Consider the following 21473-nt stretch of genomic DNA (forward strand, 5'->3'; position numbering starts at 1 on the left):
AAGAAACACGCAGTGGATTCGCACGTGCAAGGAAAGTTTCTCCCATGGCAGTAGCGTAGCCAGGATTTTTGTTTGGGGGGGGCCTTAGTGTTATATATATATATATATATATATATATATATATATATATATATATATATATATATATATATATATATATATATGTGTGTGTGTGTTTGTGTTTGTCAAGGTAGACATTTAGGATAAACTAGTAATAAAACGAAATATAATAAATTAGTTAATATATCGTAATAAATTTATATAAAATGTTAAACTGCATTAGACAAGTAACAGAAATAACCACGAAAGTAATCCAATAAGTGAATTAAAACAGAATAAACAATGAGCAACGATCGAAGCTGCGTAATTACTAGTAATAAATGTCCTTGCCCAGTGGTAGACAAAGGTTTTGCAGGTTTCGAGTTGTTGCAATACAAGATAAGAACTCAAAAAGAAAAATAAGAACTAAAATATTCTCTGAGAGTAATACGATGGATCTGAAGTGACAAACAAACACACCGACAAAAAAAAAAAAAAAAAAAAAAAAAAAAAAAAAAAAAAAAAAAAAAAACTTTTAAGAAGAAACATTTGAAACTGATAAGAGCACTAAAACATAGATTGAAATTATAATATCTATATGAAAAATAGTTATTAAACTGCATAAATAGCCATTCTATACGTGATAAGCATAGCCACTCGGATAACCATTACTTAAAACGTAGTCTCCTGGAGCTCTGTGCATATCGGTTAACGACAGCTTCAATGTCAATTGAAATATCTCTGTGCACTGTCATAAGTGTTAGAGCTGTCAGTCGATCTTCGTTTGTTTTGTTTCTCAAATAATTTTTAAGTCGTCTTAATGTAGAGAAAGTTCTTTCCACAGAAGCTGTTGTAACAGGAAGCACTGCTAAAATTGTGAGAAGGACCTTTATGTTTGGAAACATTTCCTCATCTATTTGTTGTAATGTCTCCACTACACATTTAGGAACACGAGCTTCTTTCTTCCAATGTGCAACCCATAAATTCCACTCGGCTTCTAGGATATTAATATTACTGTGATGAAGATCTTCTTTGTAGAACTCAATTGCAGGCAACACATCTTTAAATTCCCTACACGATGTTTTACTAGGGAGCAAACTGTCAAGACCGAGTAAAATAAGCTTGTGATTTGAAAACCGGGATTTCAATGCACCCAAAATTTCATCTAGGAACGGAATAAACACTGATCTTCTATAATATTCTTCAGGTGTTTCAGCTTCTACATTAGACCGGAACCTTTGAGTCCCTACTCTTCTTGGCATGGATGGAGTAACCCCTACTTTGCTTGACATTTCTTCAGCATTGATATATAGCTTCCGAAACTCATCTGTTGCACTTTCTCTCATGTTACTTATTGTTTCTTCTACGAGACTCACTCTTGACATAGCCGATGCTAGATCTATTTGCTCTTTCTGCAAAGCTTTGGATAATGGATATGTTGTCGAGAGAATCTTTGACATTATTGTCAGAGCAATTATAAAAGGGAAATTACACACACTTGCATGAAGAGTCTCGGCTTTTCTAGATACATCACTTTGTGTTCCTGTAGTAATTTCTTCTAGTGCTTTAACAACAGAATGAAATGAATCTTTAAATATGGCAATGGCATCGTGTCTCTCTATCCAACGAGTTTCACAATAATCATGAATTGATGAGTGGGTCAGTCCATCAGCTAAAAGAATGTCTTTAAGAATTTTCGACCTTTTAGCTGACGCTCGAAAAAACGTACACACTTCAGACACGGTTGAAAAGCAATTACGAACACAAGGACATTTTGCCGCATCACTTAAGCACAAGTTTAAGCAGTGCGATGAGCAGTGTGTGTAAACAGCTTTAGGGAACTCTCTCTGAATATGGGATTGAGCTCCGTTAAATGATCCTCGCATTGCTGATGCACCGTCATAGCCTTGACCTCGTAAATAAGCTAATTCAACACCCAGCTGAAGTAGATTACTCTTAATTGTTGAAGCAATAGCTGATCCTTTAACATCATATACAGGAACAAATGTAAGAAAATCTTCGCGAAGTCTTACAGTGTCTCTGTCAATATAGCGAACACATAGAGAGAATTGTTCGATACGGCTAATATCAGTTGTTTCATCTGCCAATACACTGAAATACTTGGCACTCCTTAATCGTTGTAATATTTTATATTGGATATGACATCCTATTATGTTTAATAGTTCATTTTGTACTGTTGGACTTACGTACATAGCATTTGCGCCCGAATTTTCTATATGATCACTTAGAAGAGAATCACCTCCTCTTGCACGGTAACGCAATAAGGCGCGGAAGTTTCCGTCATTGTGAACAGGATCCTCCAGCGTCAAACGTCCTGAATCCCTATGCCCACGAAGTGCTATTTCCTGTCTTCCGCATAATATTAAAGTCTCCACAATAACTGATAAAATAGCTTTGTTCTTCTCGGTATCACTTACATCTTTACTTTACATTTGTTGCACAACGTCCTTTTGTTTACCGTCAAAAATTTTGAGAAAATTTTGAGCTGATGTTCGTGAATGTTCGTGATATTTCGTTCTAGCATGTTCATCAAAAGTTTCGATTGCGTCTTTCCATTTGTTGAAAGGTTTCTTTACTAAACTTTGCGGTGTTTCATGAGAGCCACTTCCTACGCCGCCTTTGCAAAATAAAGAGCAATATTTGCAAAAAGCGCCATTAAGTTTATCGGAATATGCCAACCAAGAATACCGCTGAAACCATCTGATTTGAAAAGTTCTTTTCTTAGACCCTATCATTTGAACATGGCATTTATGTGAAGCAGAAGGTTCCCACGTTCTTCGTAACAGCATTTCCTTTTCCACGTCTGTAATATTGGATTTTCCAATGAAGAGGCCAATGTCATTTGGAGCGTACACGTCGTCCTCGTCCTTTTCCTCAGTATAGTCACAGAATTCTTGAATTTTTGATATGGAGGTCGCACTGCTCTCTCCACTCTGCAAAGATATAACGTGATGGCCAAATCAATTTCATGTATGTTACATCATTTGTACATAGAATAATCAACAAAAAACTAATATAGTTTATCAATTTTTAAGGAAGATATTAAGGAAAATCTGCAACTGTTCCATTCAGTACGTATCAATTTTTAAAAAAATCTTGGGCATGGGCAGGTGGTAGGTAGATGTCTTTCATTCGTAACTTTGCTCCCTGATTTTTAAAGCGAACGTACAAATTTTTAGTGAAAAAGAGGGTTTCCATTTCTCCCATGTGTCCACACTTCCACCTCTCCGAATAATTGCATACATTTTGCTGAAGTTTTTAAAGTATCATATTAAACCGAATCTTACTATTTCAGAATTACAGAGGTCGAAAATAGAACAAATGAAAGTTACATTGCTTGGGGGCCGTAGTCCCCCAGAACCTCCACTAATTTGACCTAGCTTTCCAAAGGACCAATATTTGAATTTCTCCAGTCAAACACTCAAGCACCGCTCTGTTACAATACCGGTAGATGTGACATTTACGATATAAATGAAATGAAATGAAATCTGTGAGTTTTACGTCCCACGGTTATGCCGGTTAGGCTAAAGGAGACGGTGATGATGAGTAATGAATGAAATGGTGGAATGAAGAAAGTGGGAGGAATCGGGAGAACCCCGAGAAGATCCACGCACACGGTGTTTGTCCACCACAAAATTCAGTTGGCGGGGGCTGGGATCGAATCCGGGACCCCAAGCACCAGAGGTAAACGCTCTACCACTGAGCCACCGCGGCCTCTCACATTTACGATATAAAATGGTAAAGTGTTTATCATGGGTCAAATTATTCAGTTTAATTACCATATATAATTATTCCCTTGTTGAATTACTGATACTTTTCATTACAAAATAGGATGAAATGTTAAAGTCTAAAATCAAGATAAATGTAGGTCGACGTAAAGGGGAAAAAACTAAAATTTTCCATATAATTAAGCATACCGTACAAACTTAAAATTTCCATGTAATTAGGATTAGCACAAATTATGTCTATTCTTCTCACAACTCTATAGCTATATTGTCTTGTGCTCTGAACGCACCATATAGTAAACACAAGCTCCATCAATTAAAGGTAACCAAGAAAGTTCTGTCACTTTTTCACTCACCACCTTCGAACATCGATATGTCACCTAAGACGTACATGGAAGATCAAAAATAGTTCCCATCAACATCGACAACCTTCTGCCAACGTTCTGGAAGGCCACGGATTCCATCGTGTAGAACTTGGTGGGTAGTGAAGCGAAGAAGTCAAGTGCATTTTGCACCTCTACTATGCATTTAAACTGGCGTCCTCTAAGGTGATTGTCCAAGGAATGGAACAGGTGATAATCGGACGGTGCAATGTCCGAGGAGTATGACGGATGCAATGGTGTTTCCCATCCAATTCGTAGAATGGTGTCCCTGGTCATCCTAGCCACGTGGGGCTTAGCGTCGTCCTGTAACAGGAGGACCCCTTTACGATTCAGAAGTGCTGGTTCTAGAGTTTTGAGTTTTTCTTGAACGCGTCTCAACTGCTAACAGTACACAATTGCATTGATGCTCTGGCCAGCTGGTAGCAGTTACCGATGCACGATGCCGCGAGCAGTCCACCAAACACACAGGAAGACCTTCTTCTGGTGCAGTGCTGGTTTTGGCTGTTTTGGAACCGGTTCATGGGATGCTAATTAATGATGACGGCGCCGTGGAGCTTTATACTGGACCCATTTCTCATCACATGTCAACACACTTTCCAGCAATGGCTACTTCCCCAGACGAGACACCAAAGAAACACAGATGACTCCTTGCATTGCCTTCTGGTCCGGAGTCAATTCATGTGAGACCCATTGTTCCAACTTGTAGTGCTTCCCAAGTTGATGTAGGTGCTGCTGAATAATTTCTTCACTTACACTGAATTGTAGTCCCAGTTCCTCACATATCTTACCATTGTTCGCCTGCTCCCTGATGATCTTCATTTTCCACATGTGTTGGTCTTTCGGCACGTGATGCGTCTTCGAGTGTTTCGTCACCGTCTTTAAACTTGTTAAACCAGCGTTGCACTGTCCGCGTAGTCACGACAACCTTACCAAAGCACTGGCATATCTGGAGCGGCGTTTGACCCCAGTTTGAATCCGTACAACATACACGCCTCTATGACGCTCTGTGGAGGTCCCATGTTCACTCTGTCCCTACGTAAGTTCATGGTGTAACTGAACTGTCACAATCAGATAGTATGTTGGAAATATGCATACCAACAACTGACCTTCGCCTTATCTCCATTCGCATTCAACTCACGATGTGAGGGCCAATTGAGCACAGACCTATACGAAAAGCGACAGAACTTTCTTGGTTACCTTTATATTATAATAGAATAGAAAGCAATGGATATAAAATGCGAAGTACTTTCTCAATTCTATTTCAAATGTGATTGACCCGGACTGGCTAACCTACTTATCTATTTATAGGTAGATTATATTTCAGACCAGCACACGAAACTGAAGTTTTCGTGAGTAAGTTCTTAAAATTCTGAACAATCTAAGAGTGATACAAAAATTTTCCGGAATTCAACTCAGGATATTTGTTGTAAAACACTAAGGATAACTCAGAATAGATAGGAAAAAACTTTTTTTTTACCATTAGATAAAAATACTTACTTCCTACATCTAATACTACATAATCTCGAAAAATATTTCTGAAGTTTAATAAAATTTATATACCGTGGATTCAGGGGTGACGAACTTAATCCGTTCTGTAACGCTGTTCGTAAACCAAAATATTTGTAAACCGAAATTATTTTCACATTGAAATTAATGTAAATACAAATAATCTGTTCTAGTCACTAAAACATGGTATTGCACATATATTTTTAAATATTTAAAGTGCTTTTTTGTGAAGTGAAAAATATAGAATGGAAATAGCATGATTCTTTTTAAAGACAAACAAGTAACACTAAAATTAAACGAAACAGCATGACAGCTAAACAAACAAACAAATTTGTGATTATTATTATTCATCTCAGCGATTCCAAAACTATGAAGTTGACAATAATATCGATCAATTTGGACATTTTATTTTTCACACCCCCTCCTCTCATGGTGAGGGACCAAACTTGGACTTGAACGGCCTCAGAATTGACACTATTCATCTCAGCAGCCCTTAAAACTATGGATTCGACTTTTAATCTCGGTCAATTTGAATATTTTACTTTTCACCTCCCCTTCCCCTTCCATGCCAACGGAGGGGGGTAAACATGAACGGCTTCAAGATTATCACTATTCATCTCAACGACCCCACAAGCTATGGATTCGACACTTATCTCGGTCTATTTGAACATTTAATTTTTATCTCCCTCTCCCTTCTCCTTATGCCGATGGGGATAAATTTGCGCTTGAACTACTTCGGAAGTTCTACTATGCATCACATCAAACCCGACACTAATATCGGTTTTATTCGATTATTTTTACATATCAACCCCTACCAACTTTCCATATATAGAAAGTCCTCCCCCCATTAAGGAGAATTTAAAAAAATGATAGGACATGTTCTCCTTCTTTTTAATGAAGAGTTATACTGAATTTCAGCTCTCTAAGTTTAACGGCTGGTGAGATACTCATTTTTTTCCCCAAAAAATTCGAACCCCCACTTCCCCTTTAGGATATGTATTTTAATAAAAGCGATATAATAACACCCCAGTAGGATTAGGGCCTAATTATATACCAAAAGTCATTTCATTTGGGTTTGACATTTGGCCGTGATTATCACGCACACATAGTTACATTGATTTTCTAATAATTCATATATTGCAGGTGATTAAAAAATATTTTTCTTCCAGTAATCAGCTCCTCTAAAAATGCACAGGGGCGTCCCGAAAACTAAGTAGTATGTCCTATTGCTATTATTATAGTACAATTACAAATATCAATATCCAAAAGTGCCTGAGGTTTAAGGTTTTTCCATTTTTCACTTAGATCTACTCACCTCAGATAAGTAAATAAAAACAAATGAAAAAGGAAGAAAAATTGAGGCTTTGAAAGTAAAAAGTAGACAAACTCACAAGTGTTCAGAAGATGCTGAATACAATTCACTGAGGAGAGGGGTTGGTGGGTCAGAGTGAATGGTAGGTCGCCGTGGGTCACGTCCTGCTATCTACGGTCCACTGACCCATTCCATCTATGCGCTGGTAACACAAATGAGGATAGACGGCTATTGACATTTTTAAACAATTACCGAACACTTGTTTTCAACGGAATTTAAATCTGGGATCGTTTGCACAAAGGTGATTACCAATACTACATAATAATAATAATAATAATAATAATAATAATAATAATAATAATAATAATAATAATAATAATAATAATAATAATAATAATAATAATAATAATACTTACATCTTTCTCTGAAGTGCTGTCTTCTTTAGATCTGTTTTTGTTGTTTCCGGATTGCTGTTCTTGCACATTTTCTTCGGCAAAATTGATACCACTACTGTCTGCTTTTCGTTCTATCCACTTTTCTAAAACGTTTTTTGAGTTTTTTTCTGAATTATTATCTTGTTTAGATTTTTGTTCGTTGCTTTTTGGTTTTTTTGCTTGTACATTTTCCTCGCCGAAATTAACAGAATTGTCTTTCTTCCGCTTTAACCACTTTTGTAAAAGGTTTTCCGCCATGATAAACGCAAAGTTAGTTCTTATTTCTACACCTGAACTGTTCTAACTGATCAAATATCAGAGATTGCTTTGACTATTTTAGTCACACGCTACAGGTCTTTACTATTGTTTTCCACCTTCTCCTGTAAATAATTTTTCCTAAAATATTTTTTGTTTGAATGTAACCAAAACAACAAAGGAAAATCTTTATTTTTACTCTTTCTTTTTTTCTTTTTCTTGCCTTGTAGGTTAAGAAACCTAGCTGCTGAGCATTTATCGAAATCAATTGATCGCCGCTTTCTTTGATGCCAATTGCGGCTACTAGTAGAAGTGAAGGGTGCCCAGGATCCTTGCTGTAGTTAATCCTATAGGGAACAGCGGTAGTTGATTCAAAATGTACGATAATAGATCACGTGTTTTGTTATTTTTATCCAGGTCAATGATTTCTTGGGCTCAAATATGTCCACTCCCTCCTAACCCTTGAGCTAAGGTAAAGATTAAATGTTTTCGGAACATCCTTTTAGGATTAGAAAGGAACTGATTATTGTCAGTATTTCCTGGTTCAATCTGCAAACTTTGGCTTTGGGTCAAAGAAGACTGTGGTGGTCATTGCTATGTCAAACAGTACAACAATAACTTCAAGGTCACGTCACCATTTGCGTAGGCCCTCCTCACTCTCTTTCCATTCTTTCGTTTGAACAGCAGAGATTCTTGGAAACTTCGATTTCCATACCTCCAATATGTAAACATTTTTAAAGAATGAATACGACGTTGGCAAACACAGCTTGTATAGGATAGGAACTATTTAGTGTCATATTTTGCTTTGAAATGAAAAAAAAAAATGAAATGAAATCTTTGAGTTCTACGTCCCACGGTTATGCCGGCTAGGCTAAAGGAGACGGTGAAGATGAGAAATGAATGAAATGGTGGAATGAAGAAAGTGGGAGGAAACGGGAGAACCCCGAGAAAACCCACGCACACGGTGTTTGTCCACCACAAAGTTCACTTGGCGGGGGCTGGGATCGAACCCTGGACCCCAAACACGAGCTTTGAAATGGAGTGCATGAAAGGAAATTATTGTTTGTTCAGAGATAAAATTACAAATATCAAAGTACCAAAATAGATTGTCGGAACCCTTTGGGGGGGGGCCCGGCCCCCCTGGGCCCCCCCCTTCCCTACGCCACTGTCCCATGGATTTTTAAGCTTTTGGCTTATTAAAACGGAAAAATCACAAAACGCCGAGCTACAACACTTGAGGAATTCTAGAACGTATTCAAGGACAGGCGAAACTGTATTAGGCTGTGCTGAATGGAAGCTCCGATGTCGTGCAATATTTCACCGCCAGGACCATCATACTGAACATAATCAGTGATGGAAAAGGGGTTTCATAACCTAAGGAAGACGGGAGCAATTCATTACCACAAGGATGAAACGACCTTCTGTATATTTTCTAACAAGTTTGTAAGTAATGAACTATTATCTAAATATCTCCTAGTTCTAAAGATAAACACATTGACATTAAAAAATATGTTTGAAATGCAATTTACATTTATTTGAGTGCAATAAATCCTATATTTTTTAAAAATATTTTACATAGTGATTTACATTGTCATCTGGAACATGAAAGATTCAGCGAAACAGGTTCCTCATTGTATTTATATTATTATGTGACATGCTATTTGCAATAAGGTATTCACGATTTCTGTAATCTATATTGAACATACAAACCTCTCACTACAGAGAATAAAAAAGTATGAAGATGCTTGCTATGTGGTAAAAATTCACAACACTACTATGCACATGACACTAATGATCATAAGTAAGTAAGTATTAAAATATATTTTGATTATACTCTATTTCTTGAGGTATAAAAATATTTTGATTTTTTCATAAATATCATTGTTCTCAGTACAATGTTATTGAGCTGTAATTAACTTAATACAATATTTACGATTACTTTAAAACATTACAGTTGTAACAAAGTGCTATTCGTTTGGCTGGCGCACGTAACTAGTATGTTAATAAATCTTATACTGGAATGTCGTTCATCGTTATGAAATTTGAATAATAAGTGTATATATTCATTACGGCAATATATTTGATCTGCGTTAAAATCCTGAGAAAAAGACTAATTAAAATCAATATTTCCTTTAAATAATAATAATAGTAGTAATGTATGTATTATATAGGACAACTTCAACAGAACATTGAAAAAAAAATCATTAAGTGTATCTTAGTATAGAAATACTGATAGGGACTTACCAAAAAGGTTGCACTGTATTTGTAATAGTCAAATAAGGACTAAATGCTTAGACCAAGAGTCGGCAACCGTTAGCACGCGAACCCTTAAAAAATAGAAATAGAGTACAAATAAGTAAGTCGTCGTTCTCATTCGAAAGACTAGATTCCCTATTCATTTTGGACCTTGAGCTGATACCTTAATCCGGGCTTCAAGTTTTGAGGAATGATCCATTATATTCTTATGTGAAAAATGTTTTACACTCACGACTGAAATTGCACAATATTTCTTAATTCCGAAAGATGTGTGAACCTTAAAGTTGCTTAATACAGTCGTGACATAGAACTGTTCCCCAAGAAGAAATAAACATAAAATCTCATTTAGAGTTCTAGTGTTTTCTAATAAATTATGTATTAAGAAGTTGTTAGAACTTCTTATTTAATCTTTGTATTTGATCTAAAATGAATTTTAAAGTATCTTTTAAAAAATATAAATCTTGTACCCATAAAACATTTAAAGAAAGAATATGTAAACACTAATGTCTCTTCCAACCAGTCAAAAAGTATACTAAAATTTAGAATGAAAATACAGTATTACTTTCGGCATGATATCTGAAAGATTAGTAACAGTCCATTAGACCATTATTTACACATGTCTACAATAATGGATTTACAATGGTACTACAATTTCCTTTTTACACAATACCAGGGTGTGTAAAAATTCTAGAAAACAACAAAATATTATCGCTATACTGACTACGACTCAAACGAGCCGGCGGCAGCAAGTGAGAAGTTGGGATTTTATCCCTTGGACGAACAGATTTGTTGTGCTTACCACATTACACATTTTTTTAAACTTCGGTTCATGACCTGTATGTAACAATATGTGATTAAATAATATGTGATCTAATATTGACTGCAACTGAAAAACAAACCTGGGACAAACCACTTATTTATTTATTTTATTTACTTGCACACACTCACACACACACACACACACACACACACACACATATATATATATATATATATATATATATATATATATATATATATATATATATATATACAGGGTGGCCAAATCATCCGCTATAACGGAGAAACCAAAAGAGAGAGAAAAGCGAAACTTTGCACGAAACAACTATAAGAAGAACATCTTAGCATGTATTAAACAGAAACACTCAACAAACAATGTTACCAACCCAATATAAAGTTTTTTTTTTTTTTTTTTTTTTTTTTTTTTTTTTTTTTAAACGGCTTTACGTTGGATTATTACATATTTCAAATCAGCATGTCAAACGAAAACTTAAAATATCACATTTATTATTCAGTGTTGCAAGTAAGGATGTTACAGTATCACAAACATCCAAAGTTTGGAAGCTTCTATCACACATAATGCACATCGAAAGTAACTTAGCGTTGGATGTCATGGTATGACTTTGTTTCCAATGAATAGGAACGAAGTTACTAGGGCTTGAAAATTTGAGTTTTTTTGAAAGACTTTATTTCGAAAAAATGCTTAGCTAAGTATCAAATCTTTTATGGTTTGCAATGGACGTACAAATTATTTTACCGTTTACAGCACTTTGATATCTCAAACCGTTCCGGAGATATGATAAACATCGCTAAAGTTGGCAACATTGCTTAAATCATGTAATTGCTAGAACTTGTTGTAATTAGACCTACTAAAAGCTATTGCTATAATGCTGTACAAACAGGAAAACAACAATCATTTCAAATATTTTCCACAAATACGCCATTTTTAGTATATATAAACATGGATGCGCAATATGCAGCCCAAAATTGGTCGGAACACTATTAAAAAAAAAAAAAAAAGGCTATAACGAATATGAAATGTCGGATAAAAGAACAGTAGTTATTTTGTGCCTAGATTTCATTCATGTGTGAATTGATATGAAATCTGTCCTAGTTTTCAGTCCCTGATCAGTTTGTTTGTAGCAGAGCTTACGAATCTAACTACGTAACTAACTTTATAGTGTACGGAGCCCGGAGGTTCAATCCTGCATTCACAAAAGCTCTGCATTGACTTCTGTCCTTAGCAAACTGAATTCAGTTTCTACTTTGTATTCCTATTTCTGAGAGATCCATCTTAATATTATCATCCCATCTGCGCCTAAGTCTCCTAATGATCTCTTTCCGATTGAGTTTCCAGTTAAAATTTTAAAAGCTTTCATACTTGCTTCCATTCTAGCTAGATGACCTGCCCACTTGAGCCTTTTAGACTTAATAACCCTAATAATAGTAGGTAAACAGCATAAATTATGCAGTTCCTCGTTATGAAGTTTTGGACATTCCCCATTCCCGTTCTTCTTGGATCTGAACATTCGCCTCGGGACTTTATTTTCATATACTTCCAGCCAGCGTTCATCCCTCAGAATAAGCGGTCATGTTTCGCAACCATGCAGCACAAAAGGCATAATTATCGTTTCATATATTTTAGGTTTTATATATTTTCTATATTTCGAGGCTAACCCTGTCGCCATCCCTGTTCTACATCCACTTATACATTTAATGGAATCTAGGCCCGAAAGAAGTTTTTTTGATCTTCCTACCACATATTGTTCTCGAGTTATGACCTTTTTCATTTTATGTTCTGACCAACTTTCGGCGGGATCTAGCTCCGAAATGACGCATTCGTGCACCCATATTGGTCTATAATTGTTTTCGTGTGAGAATTCATTTCTCAAAGTTTTTTGGTGCTGTTTCCGAATACACTGTATATGTATATATACCTAGGTATAATCTATATATAATATCCTCCAAGGAACAGTATACACACAAAATACAAACTGAATTTTTTGTTTGTAATTGAAAACTCCTTTTCATCACTGCTGTCATATGACAAATGGATGTGCTCTTAACGTTAACATCCGAATCATATTTTCCCACAAATACCCTGTACCAAAAGTGAGAATTCTTATCTATAATAGGCACAAGAGAGCTCATAAATGCAACTGAATTCATTAAGACAATGTTCTAAGTGAAACTACTCTTTGACTAGCTCAGTCAACTAGTCAAACTCTACATTATATATAAAAAAAAAAAAAAAAAAAAAGTTTTCTTTTCTTCTCTTTTTTATTATTAGAACACTTCTGATTCAAAGATCACAAACGACATGATATGTCTTTTTAATATACTGACAAATTGAGCAAAGAAATTGCAATATTTCCATTGTACACTTTACCCGTGAAATCCCGTAACTACCATTGCTTATTATTATTATTACTACATTATTTTATCTTCCCTCCTCCCCCCCCCCCTTTGAACATACTGGTCTCTATTATTTATAGTAATGAATTGTAAATGCTTTAAGAAAATGAAATGTATACATCACATGCAAGTTTTATATAGAATACTCTAGTCTTCAAACCCGTACGTAGACTTGAGCTGTTTCAGTAACTGACGCTTCTCATCTTCTGGCAAAAAGCAGGATCGAGCTGCATTAAGATTCTGAAATGAAAACGACAAATATGTCATGAATAAATAGGCCTCAAATTACATACACGGGCGGGCGATTTTTTATTTATTTATTTTATTTTATTTTTTTTTACACGTACGGAAATTTAAAAAATTCGGAAGTTACTACAAATGACTGATCAGCAGGTAATATGCTCATCAGGGTCACAAAATCAATGAAAGTTTGATAATTTGAATGAAGCACGAGAACTAAATTTGTTTAATCTGTAATGATTTTGATAAAAGAAGAAATATAAAAAGGTAACTGTAAGAAAGTCTCAATATCTTTCTTAAAGTGAAAAAAAAATCGAAATGGAAGTAAATCGACAGTGATCTAATCCACTCCGAGTAAGATGTCTTACACCACCTTACACCACCTCTTGCTTTTGAGGCGAATTATCTTCCTATTTAGTAGTTGGGATCAATATTCATGTCCTATTATCTATTTCAGTTCACAGTAATGAAAAATGAAATGAAATCTGAGTTTAACGTTCCACGATTATGCTAGGTGGGATAAAGGAGACTGTGATGATGAGAAATGAATGAAATGGAATGAAAAGTGGGAGAACCAAGAGAAAACCCACGCACACAGTGTTTGCCCACCACAAAGTTCACTTGGTGCGAGCTGAGATCGAAGCAGGGACCCCATGCACCAGAGGTGAACACTCTATCACTAAGCCACCGCGGAACCCAGTTCACAGTAATGTCACATTAAAAAAAATCACGGGTATATTCATAGTATCGCATAGGAAACGTTGGTCACAAATAACACTTGTATATGTTATGTTCAAGGTTTTAACAAAAAACTATTCTTTCATAAGTTTCTGTCCATTAAGGTAGAACTTTTAATAATAATAATAAGAAGAAGAAGAAGAAAATTAAGATAGTATTATTAATGAAACAATTACCATATTTTTAATTCTTAGCATTCCACGTATCTTTCGTACCAGCTACCTATTTCCTATAATGCAATATTCACCGGTTGAAAATAGTTTTATACTTTACTACTAGATATGTAACTTTACTCTGAAACGACTTTTCGCTAGAAATCTGACTATAGATATGCCAGATTGACTTGATCCCTAGTCTTTCGTTGCAAGCGCTGCTATCGGCTGAAGGTATTCCACTCGCTTTCTCTCGCCTAGCAACAGCTGAACCCTTATTGGCTCAACGCATGGGTGTGTGAGGGTATGAGTGTTAATTCGCATTTTTGCCACGGCTCAAGACATTTTGGCAGCACAATAGATGAAATGCCTGATCTTCGCACAGAAACACTAAAGTTTACGGGAAAAAAAATTTGAAGGGCATATTTGAACCCCTTCCTTCTTCCCCTCTTAGGTTACATATTTCAATCAAAGTTAAAGCATAAAACCCAGCTCAACTTGAGTGCGAACTAAATTCAGAAGTTCATTCGAACAGTTGAGCCATTTTCTCACATTGAACATTTTATCAGTGCGAAAACAGTTTGAAATATCTGGTCACTTATTTTAAACGTGCTTATAAGCCGAGTTTCATCTCGTTAACTTGAAGGGTCCCTAAGACACTTTATTATTGGCAAAGAATTTTAAACCCCTTTACTCTCTTTAGGGTATGGATTTGGATCAAAATGAAACGATAGAAATACAGCCCCAACCATGTATTATGTTCAAAAATCATTTCAAAGAATTTAGCAGTTTTCTCACAGAAAATCAGAAATTTGAAATAATATGTAAATTGTCCCCTCTCCCTCTAGAAAGGAATTTTGCAAAACGCTGGGCCATTTATATTTAATGAGAACCTGATATTCCAAGTTTCACTATCCTCAACTTCAGGGAATCGTAACAAATTCTTGGAAGGAAAAGGAAACTGAACCCCCGTTATCTTCTTCCCCTTTCGATACATATTTCACTCACAGTGAAATCACAAAAAACCCATCTCAATCTAAGTGCTAACTCTATTAAAAATTAATTTCAAACGGTTCAAATCATATTAAGCATTTCATGAATACAAAATTGGAAATTAAGATATAGAAATGTCCTCACTCCCCCCCCCCCCACCAGAAACGGAACTTTTGAAACGTTGGAATACCTGTCCAATTATTTTTAAAGAACAGTTTATACGCCGAATTTCATATCACTAACTTGAGAGACTCGTAAAACACACTGTTTTTGGCATTTACATTTTGAACTCTTCTTTCCTTTTAGGATATGCATGTTCATCAAAATAATATGATAAAATTCGGCTTGAGGACAGCGCTATGTTCAAACGGTACATCCGTTTCCTCAGTAAGTGATAACATATTTTATATACAGAGAGGACAAATACAGAAGAAAAAGCGATTTTATATTATAACAATTCCTATATAGATAAGAATACAATGATTTACAAACAGTTTTTTAAAAAAATGCACTAAAGGCCCGAAAATCGAATCCGAGACTGCGGTTTACAGTGCCGATGTGTTAACTATTACCTACCCAGTCCACTCGTGCGTTTTTTTTTTTTTTTTTTTAATTTATTTTACGGTCCCTAGATCACAGAATTTCCCTTTTTTGTTTTGTTTTGTGTTAAGGGGATGTCTACCCACTTGCAAGTGTTTCAGGATCCCTATAAGATAACACGTAGATATTTCTATGTGAATATTTAACAAGATATTGCACTTACCGTCTCAAAATTTTCCATGATATTTTCCAACAGCAATACCTATATGTTCATGGTTTCTGTTTTTGATTTAATGCCCCAGATCAATTTAGATTAATTATAATGTATACTTTCGTTTACACTTGGCAACGTAGAGGATAGAATTTCTCCAGGAATTGAGAGTTCTCTGCTGAACCTCTAGCCCTAATAATCTTCGCGTCACGTGGTAGTGATTTATGAGCGCTTCTGGCTAAAAACAAATGTTGTCTCTGTTTCTTCCTTTTTTTTTTTTTTTTTTTTTTTTTTGTCAAAAACTTGTTTTGGGCAGCTTTGTCCTCAGTTTTGTCCACTGCCTCTATCGAGATAGCAGTTATACAATGGAGATCGTTTGCAGATCTCATAGCAGATAATGTAACATTCTTTGAAGAAATTCGAAGACTGACATACGAACCGCGTGACAATTTGGGTAGGGAATCTGGAGCGTTGCAATTTTGTGTTCTGAAGTCCGCCTTATCACACAAGACGAAATGACCATAAACAAGAGACTTGTTAAGGAAGAAGGAAAATGTTCTTAGTAATTGTATCCAATTGTTTCCACATTTTTCACCTTTCCCCCCGAAAGATCCCTTCGAAAAGGGAAAGAGGGGAGGGTGATTTTGTGACCCTTGAGTTTTAGAATAGTCTTGAAACGAACTGCAAAGTGCACTTACTGGAAATTCTACTGTCGTTGTGCTATAATATCTGTGTTGCAAGAAGTGTGACAAATTGAAGGAATCAAAGAGGAAAAGAATTTGGTACTCTCTCCTTCAAAAAAGAAGTCTCGCCAAACTAATTCATATGTGTGGTCGATCTCAGAGTATGGAGTTCAGAGACTGGATAGTTAATATTTACCATTCAGGATTACCTTACAACCAATTAAATTCCATTTTCACCTAGCTTGGGCTGGGTTTGGGCAACTCCCTCTTGTGCAGTCGCCTGGACCCAGATCAGGCTCGTATTTATGGACATGTGTCTATTTCCGGATCACTTCGGAATTGATCCTTCGTTAATAACCATTCAAGTTCATTACTATATTTCCTGAATTATCCAGTAATCCTTTCTCCTCCAATCCTTTATCTTTCTTCATTCTTTCTCTTTTTCTTTTCTTCTCTGCCTCCCTCTGCTACTCTTCTTTCTCACTCTTCTTTTTCCTAACACTAACAAAACTGAAAAACGGTGTCGTGACGGGGAGTAGTCGCTATCAGCACGGTCAATAAGTTGTTTCGATAGTTTTTTTTTCTTCGGGAGTCCGATATGGAATGATTAACTCGAAAATGAACATATACAGAAAGAATAATAATAATAAAATTTATTCATGATTTCAATTATCAGATAGGAGAGTATTGTATTTCTTCCTTACTTCGGGCGACTCCTCCTTCCTCCCACGAATAAAATTACCCGTATACATGACAATAGGAAGGTATTTCGTTGAAAAATATGCTTTTTGTAGGATCATTTTAATTTCAGGCATACTCATTTTCATAATGTAATTAATATAGATGTATGCGCAGTATAAATGTAATGTGTTAGAGATGTAATAAACTATTTCGTTGATAATTGTTTTTGGTAGAATCATTTGAATTTCAAGCATAACGTCATACTAAGGGGTTCCAGAGTCTTGTGGTTAGAACTTTTGACTCCTGTTCGCGTGATTCTAGGTTCGATTCCCTACTAGAATACTCAAATCATTGGCGTTTGCTCATCGTTGTGAGGCAATCTGAGGAGCCACGTGATTAAAAGACGTGACAGTCTATAGAATTAATATAAATGTATACATAGTACAAATGTTGTTTGACAGTAGTAAGGTATTTCGTTGATATGTATATACTATTTCTAGGATGTATACGACTTTTATAATGTAGGCTATAATGTATTCTTATAATCAAGAACGAAATTTTAAAATTCTTCTTCTTATTATTATTATTATTATTAAGTATTCTGCCTTTTGGCCGGTCCTGGGACTGATGAGATTTTTTTCGTTTCTTCTTAATTTTCAGTTTGGACCTTGAAATATTTCTTCCATGTTTCTCGATTTTCAGCTCCTTCTTAATAATAAGTAATTATTAATGCTTAATAATAATTAGGCATAACAATGTTAGAAAACTGAAATATTTTAACAGAGCAGTTGATTCCCACGAATGTCTAATAACAAATTTTACCACCCAAGTGAGATTTATACCACTTGACACTATGGTTCGGAACTCATGACTATCATATTAATGTTACAAGGTTATTTTCTAAAGACAGCTGTTTATTAGTCTAAAATCTAAACTCAGCAATACAGCCCATAGGGGCCTGGACATGCCAGCTGGTAAACATTCACAACCTAGAAGATCGTGATCAGTGCAATGACATCAAACAATCCTTTCGTCTTTCTTGGCCAGAGATCGCTACCACTTTATTCGGATAGTTCTCAATTTCTTTCACGATGTTGACTCAACTTCGGAAGTTGTGAGCTTACACTGGCAATCGAATCCTATTCTACGTACAATGGAGACACAATATAACGAGATTCAGCTAAGGAAAAACTCCTAAATAGTCATTAGTAGGAAAAGAAGCTGAGTACTATTCAGGAATGAATTGTTGATCATCTCTTAGGGGGAGGATATTTTCGAGAAAATGTACGCATGGAAAATAATAATAATAATAATAATAATAATAATAATAATAATAATAATAATAATAATAATAATAATAATAATAATAATAATAATAATAATAATAACACAGCTACACAAAAAGAATAAAAGTTCTGTGCACCAGACCCCAGGGTATGGATTTGATGTATTTTATAATACAGAATCCAAATTTCGAAACCCCAGGACGATTGACCGTGATATTTTTTTAAATGGGCGATAAACATAAGCAAACGTAAAACAGCACTTACGTTCTTCGCCCATAAAACAAAGATGACACGGTCAAATCGTCCTGGAGTTTCGAAATTTGGATTCTGGGTACCAAAATACATCGAATCAATACCCTGGGGTCCAGTGCACAGAACTTTTATTTATTTTGTGTGGTTGTGTAATAATAACAATACTGTATAAGGAAAAGGAATGAAGACGTACTAAAGGAAGCTAATGAAGGACGACAGATCATGAAGATAATAGGAAAAAAAAAAGAAACAGCATGCTTGGACATCTTATTCGGCACTCCGATTGGATCACCATGTTGATAGGGGAAAAGGCAGAAGAAAAACCAGGAAGTGGAAGATCAAGGATAGAAAAATCTATAAGTTTTACGTCCCACAGTTATGCCTGGTAGATTAAAGGAGCTAGTGATGTTGTGAAAAGAAGGAAATGCTGGAATGCAGAAAGTGGAAGGAAACGGGAGAACCCCGAGAAAACCCCCACACATGGTGTTTGTCCTCCACAAAGTTCACTTGGTGCGAGCTGAGATCGAACTAAGGACGCCATGCATTAGAGGTGAACGCTCTACCACTGATCCACCGCGGTCCGATCAGGGATAGATGCAGTTACGAAGAAGAGACCTTATCAAATTATAAAACAGCTCTCCCAGGGGAGAGAAAAGTTTTAAAATTTCTTTCTTGCGCATCAACCTATGATTGAAGTGAGAAAGATTATTATTATTATTATTATTATTATTATTATTATTATTATTATTATTATTATTATTATTATTATTATTATTATTATTATATCGAGAATGTACTTCTGGGTTTCCTCCTTAAAAATACACACACTATTTCCAATTATGGTTATCCTACTTTTTACAAATTTGTCTTTTTTTTTCCTCTGTCTTTCATTCCCATCATGAGATGAGTGGGCCATAGAAGGTGACGCCTTTTCTGTGGCCAGAGTGATCAAATTTGTCTAATTCAATATTGGTTTAACTAGTATTAGTTTTCAAGCTACATATATAAGTTCTTTGACTAACTGAATAGTGCACGCCCCTTCTGGCTCACTCGCCACTATTTAACATTAAATTTCAGATGCCTCGCTATACTTGCATAAGTTTATTATTTCTAAAATAAACATTACGTAAAAGGTTATTCAAATTGATATCAAGTTTTTCTGACATTTGTATATTACGCATATCTTTCTTAATTTGCATTACTCACATTACCCCAGAGAACGAACAAATTTTAGAGTTCTGGTTTGAACTTCTCTTACAATAATAAGCAAATATACGAGGAACAAACTTACCATTATTGACGATGCGGAGGGGAGGAGATTTTCTGGACTAGGAAGGAATGTGTGCGGGTGCAGAGCAGAGGTCTGCACGGGCCGGAATTTTCAGCCCGGGCCCGGCCTGTGAATTTACAATGTGAGGCCCGACCCGAGTCCAAAATATGTCTTAGCATTTAGGCCCTATCCCGGACTGAGCTCTGTGATAATCAAATGAGCCCGAAATAAGCCCGAATTGCAGCAACTTAATTACACAAGGCCGCATAGGTTCTGTTGTTTTTATAATTTTGGGTGTTTTATATGTATTTGAACATGCTGAAACCGAAACTGGCAATAGTTTTCTCATATCACGTAAGAATTTCTCACAATTCACGATTTATATATGTTGATTGCGGTATGCATGTTTAAGCGTAATTCAACTGATTGACGCTAGATGTCACAAGTACGTAGTGAAATTATCCAGGCGGTAATAAAAATGAATATGTTTTAAATGTAAGGAAGTTTAATTCAACTAAATTAACTAAAATTTTGCCTGCATGAATATTTAAAATATTTCTATATCAAACCTTGTTATCTCATTTCAAATAAATTTAATATTTAATTATTGCAAATCTTAAATGTGCTTCAATAGTATGAAATGTTAATATCTTTGGTTAGATCTCTTTCGTAGTTCGTTGAATACTGAGTTGCCATGGCAATTCGTGGTTGTAAGAATAGACCAGATTTATTTTGTTACATCTGTGGTGAATTTGTTCCACACAAACAGATTTTGTAAGAAGGGCATATTTCGCATACTTCCATGGAACTTGGAGATCAAGGTAAATCGTGGACTCTACACAACCTGTGTAGATCATATGTGGAATCGTTTCGGAACTGGAGCACTGGAAAGCGGTCATCTATGCTATTCGCAGTACCAATGGTGTGCAGAGAACCCAAAAACCATAGCGACGATTGCTACTTCTGCTCCTGTGAAATTGTAGGACACAATTCTCGAAACAAGACAAATATAGTGTATCCCAATATTCCCTCTGCAATGAGACCTGTGCTGCAAGGCCTAGACTTACCTGTTCCGATACCTCCATCAAGTCTTGAGTTTGTAAGTGATCCTAGTTCGTACAGTGATTCAGTGGAAAATAGTGAAATAGAAGATGAAGTTTACAACCCCCCTAGCGGATCTCGTGACCCTATACTACTCACTCAACGCCAGCTCAATGATCTAGTTAGAGGCATAAATCTGTCTAAAGAATCTGCTGAACTTCTTGGTTCCAGACAATGAAAATAACTTGCTGGCCTGTGGA

The 21473-nt window shown here is 35.7% G+C and overlaps 2 protein-coding genes across 2 annotated transcripts in view; both read right to left on the reverse strand.

Moving 5' to 3' along the window:
- Nucleotides 1-588: 588 nt before the first annotated feature.
- On the reverse strand, nucleotides 589-9067 carry LOC145677459 (52 kDa repressor of the inhibitor of the protein kinase-like). The gene is made up of 2 exons (XM_081747934.1): nucleotides 7403-9067; nucleotides 589-2993 (listed from the first exon to the last, which is right to left on the reverse strand). Exon 2 carries the CDS (start codon nucleotides 2250-2252, stop codon nucleotides 708-710), a length of 1545 nt encoding a protein of 514 aa, XP_081604060.1. The 5' UTR covers nucleotides 2253-2993; nucleotides 7403-9067; the 3' UTR covers nucleotides 589-707.
- A 120-nt stretch (nucleotides 9068-9187) lies between these two features.
- The window catches only part of LOC145677460 (adenosine deaminase-like), a gene marked incomplete at its 5' end in the record, with an annotated part of 40547 nt that continues 28261 nt past the window's right edge, over nucleotides 9188-21473 (reverse strand). Inside the window, 1 exon segment of the mRNA XM_081747935.1 lies at nucleotides 9188-13366. Coding sequence (XP_081604061.1) covers nucleotides 13274-13366 — 93 coding nt within the window.

Source organism: Thermobia domestica, unplaced genomic scaffold (assembly GCF_964235325.1).
Source record: "Thermobia domestica unplaced genomic scaffold, izTheDome1.hap1.1 HAP1_SCAFFOLD_894, whole genome shotgun sequence".
Classification (NCBI taxonomy): Eukaryota; Metazoa; Arthropoda; class Insecta; order Zygentoma; family Lepismatidae; genus Thermobia; species Thermobia domestica.

What these genes read in the sequence shown, in the direction of transcription:
- LOC145677459 (XM_081747934.1), bottom strand. Translation starts at nt 2,252, where the DNA reads ATGTACGTAAGTCCAACAGTACAAAATGAACTATTAAACATAATAGGA.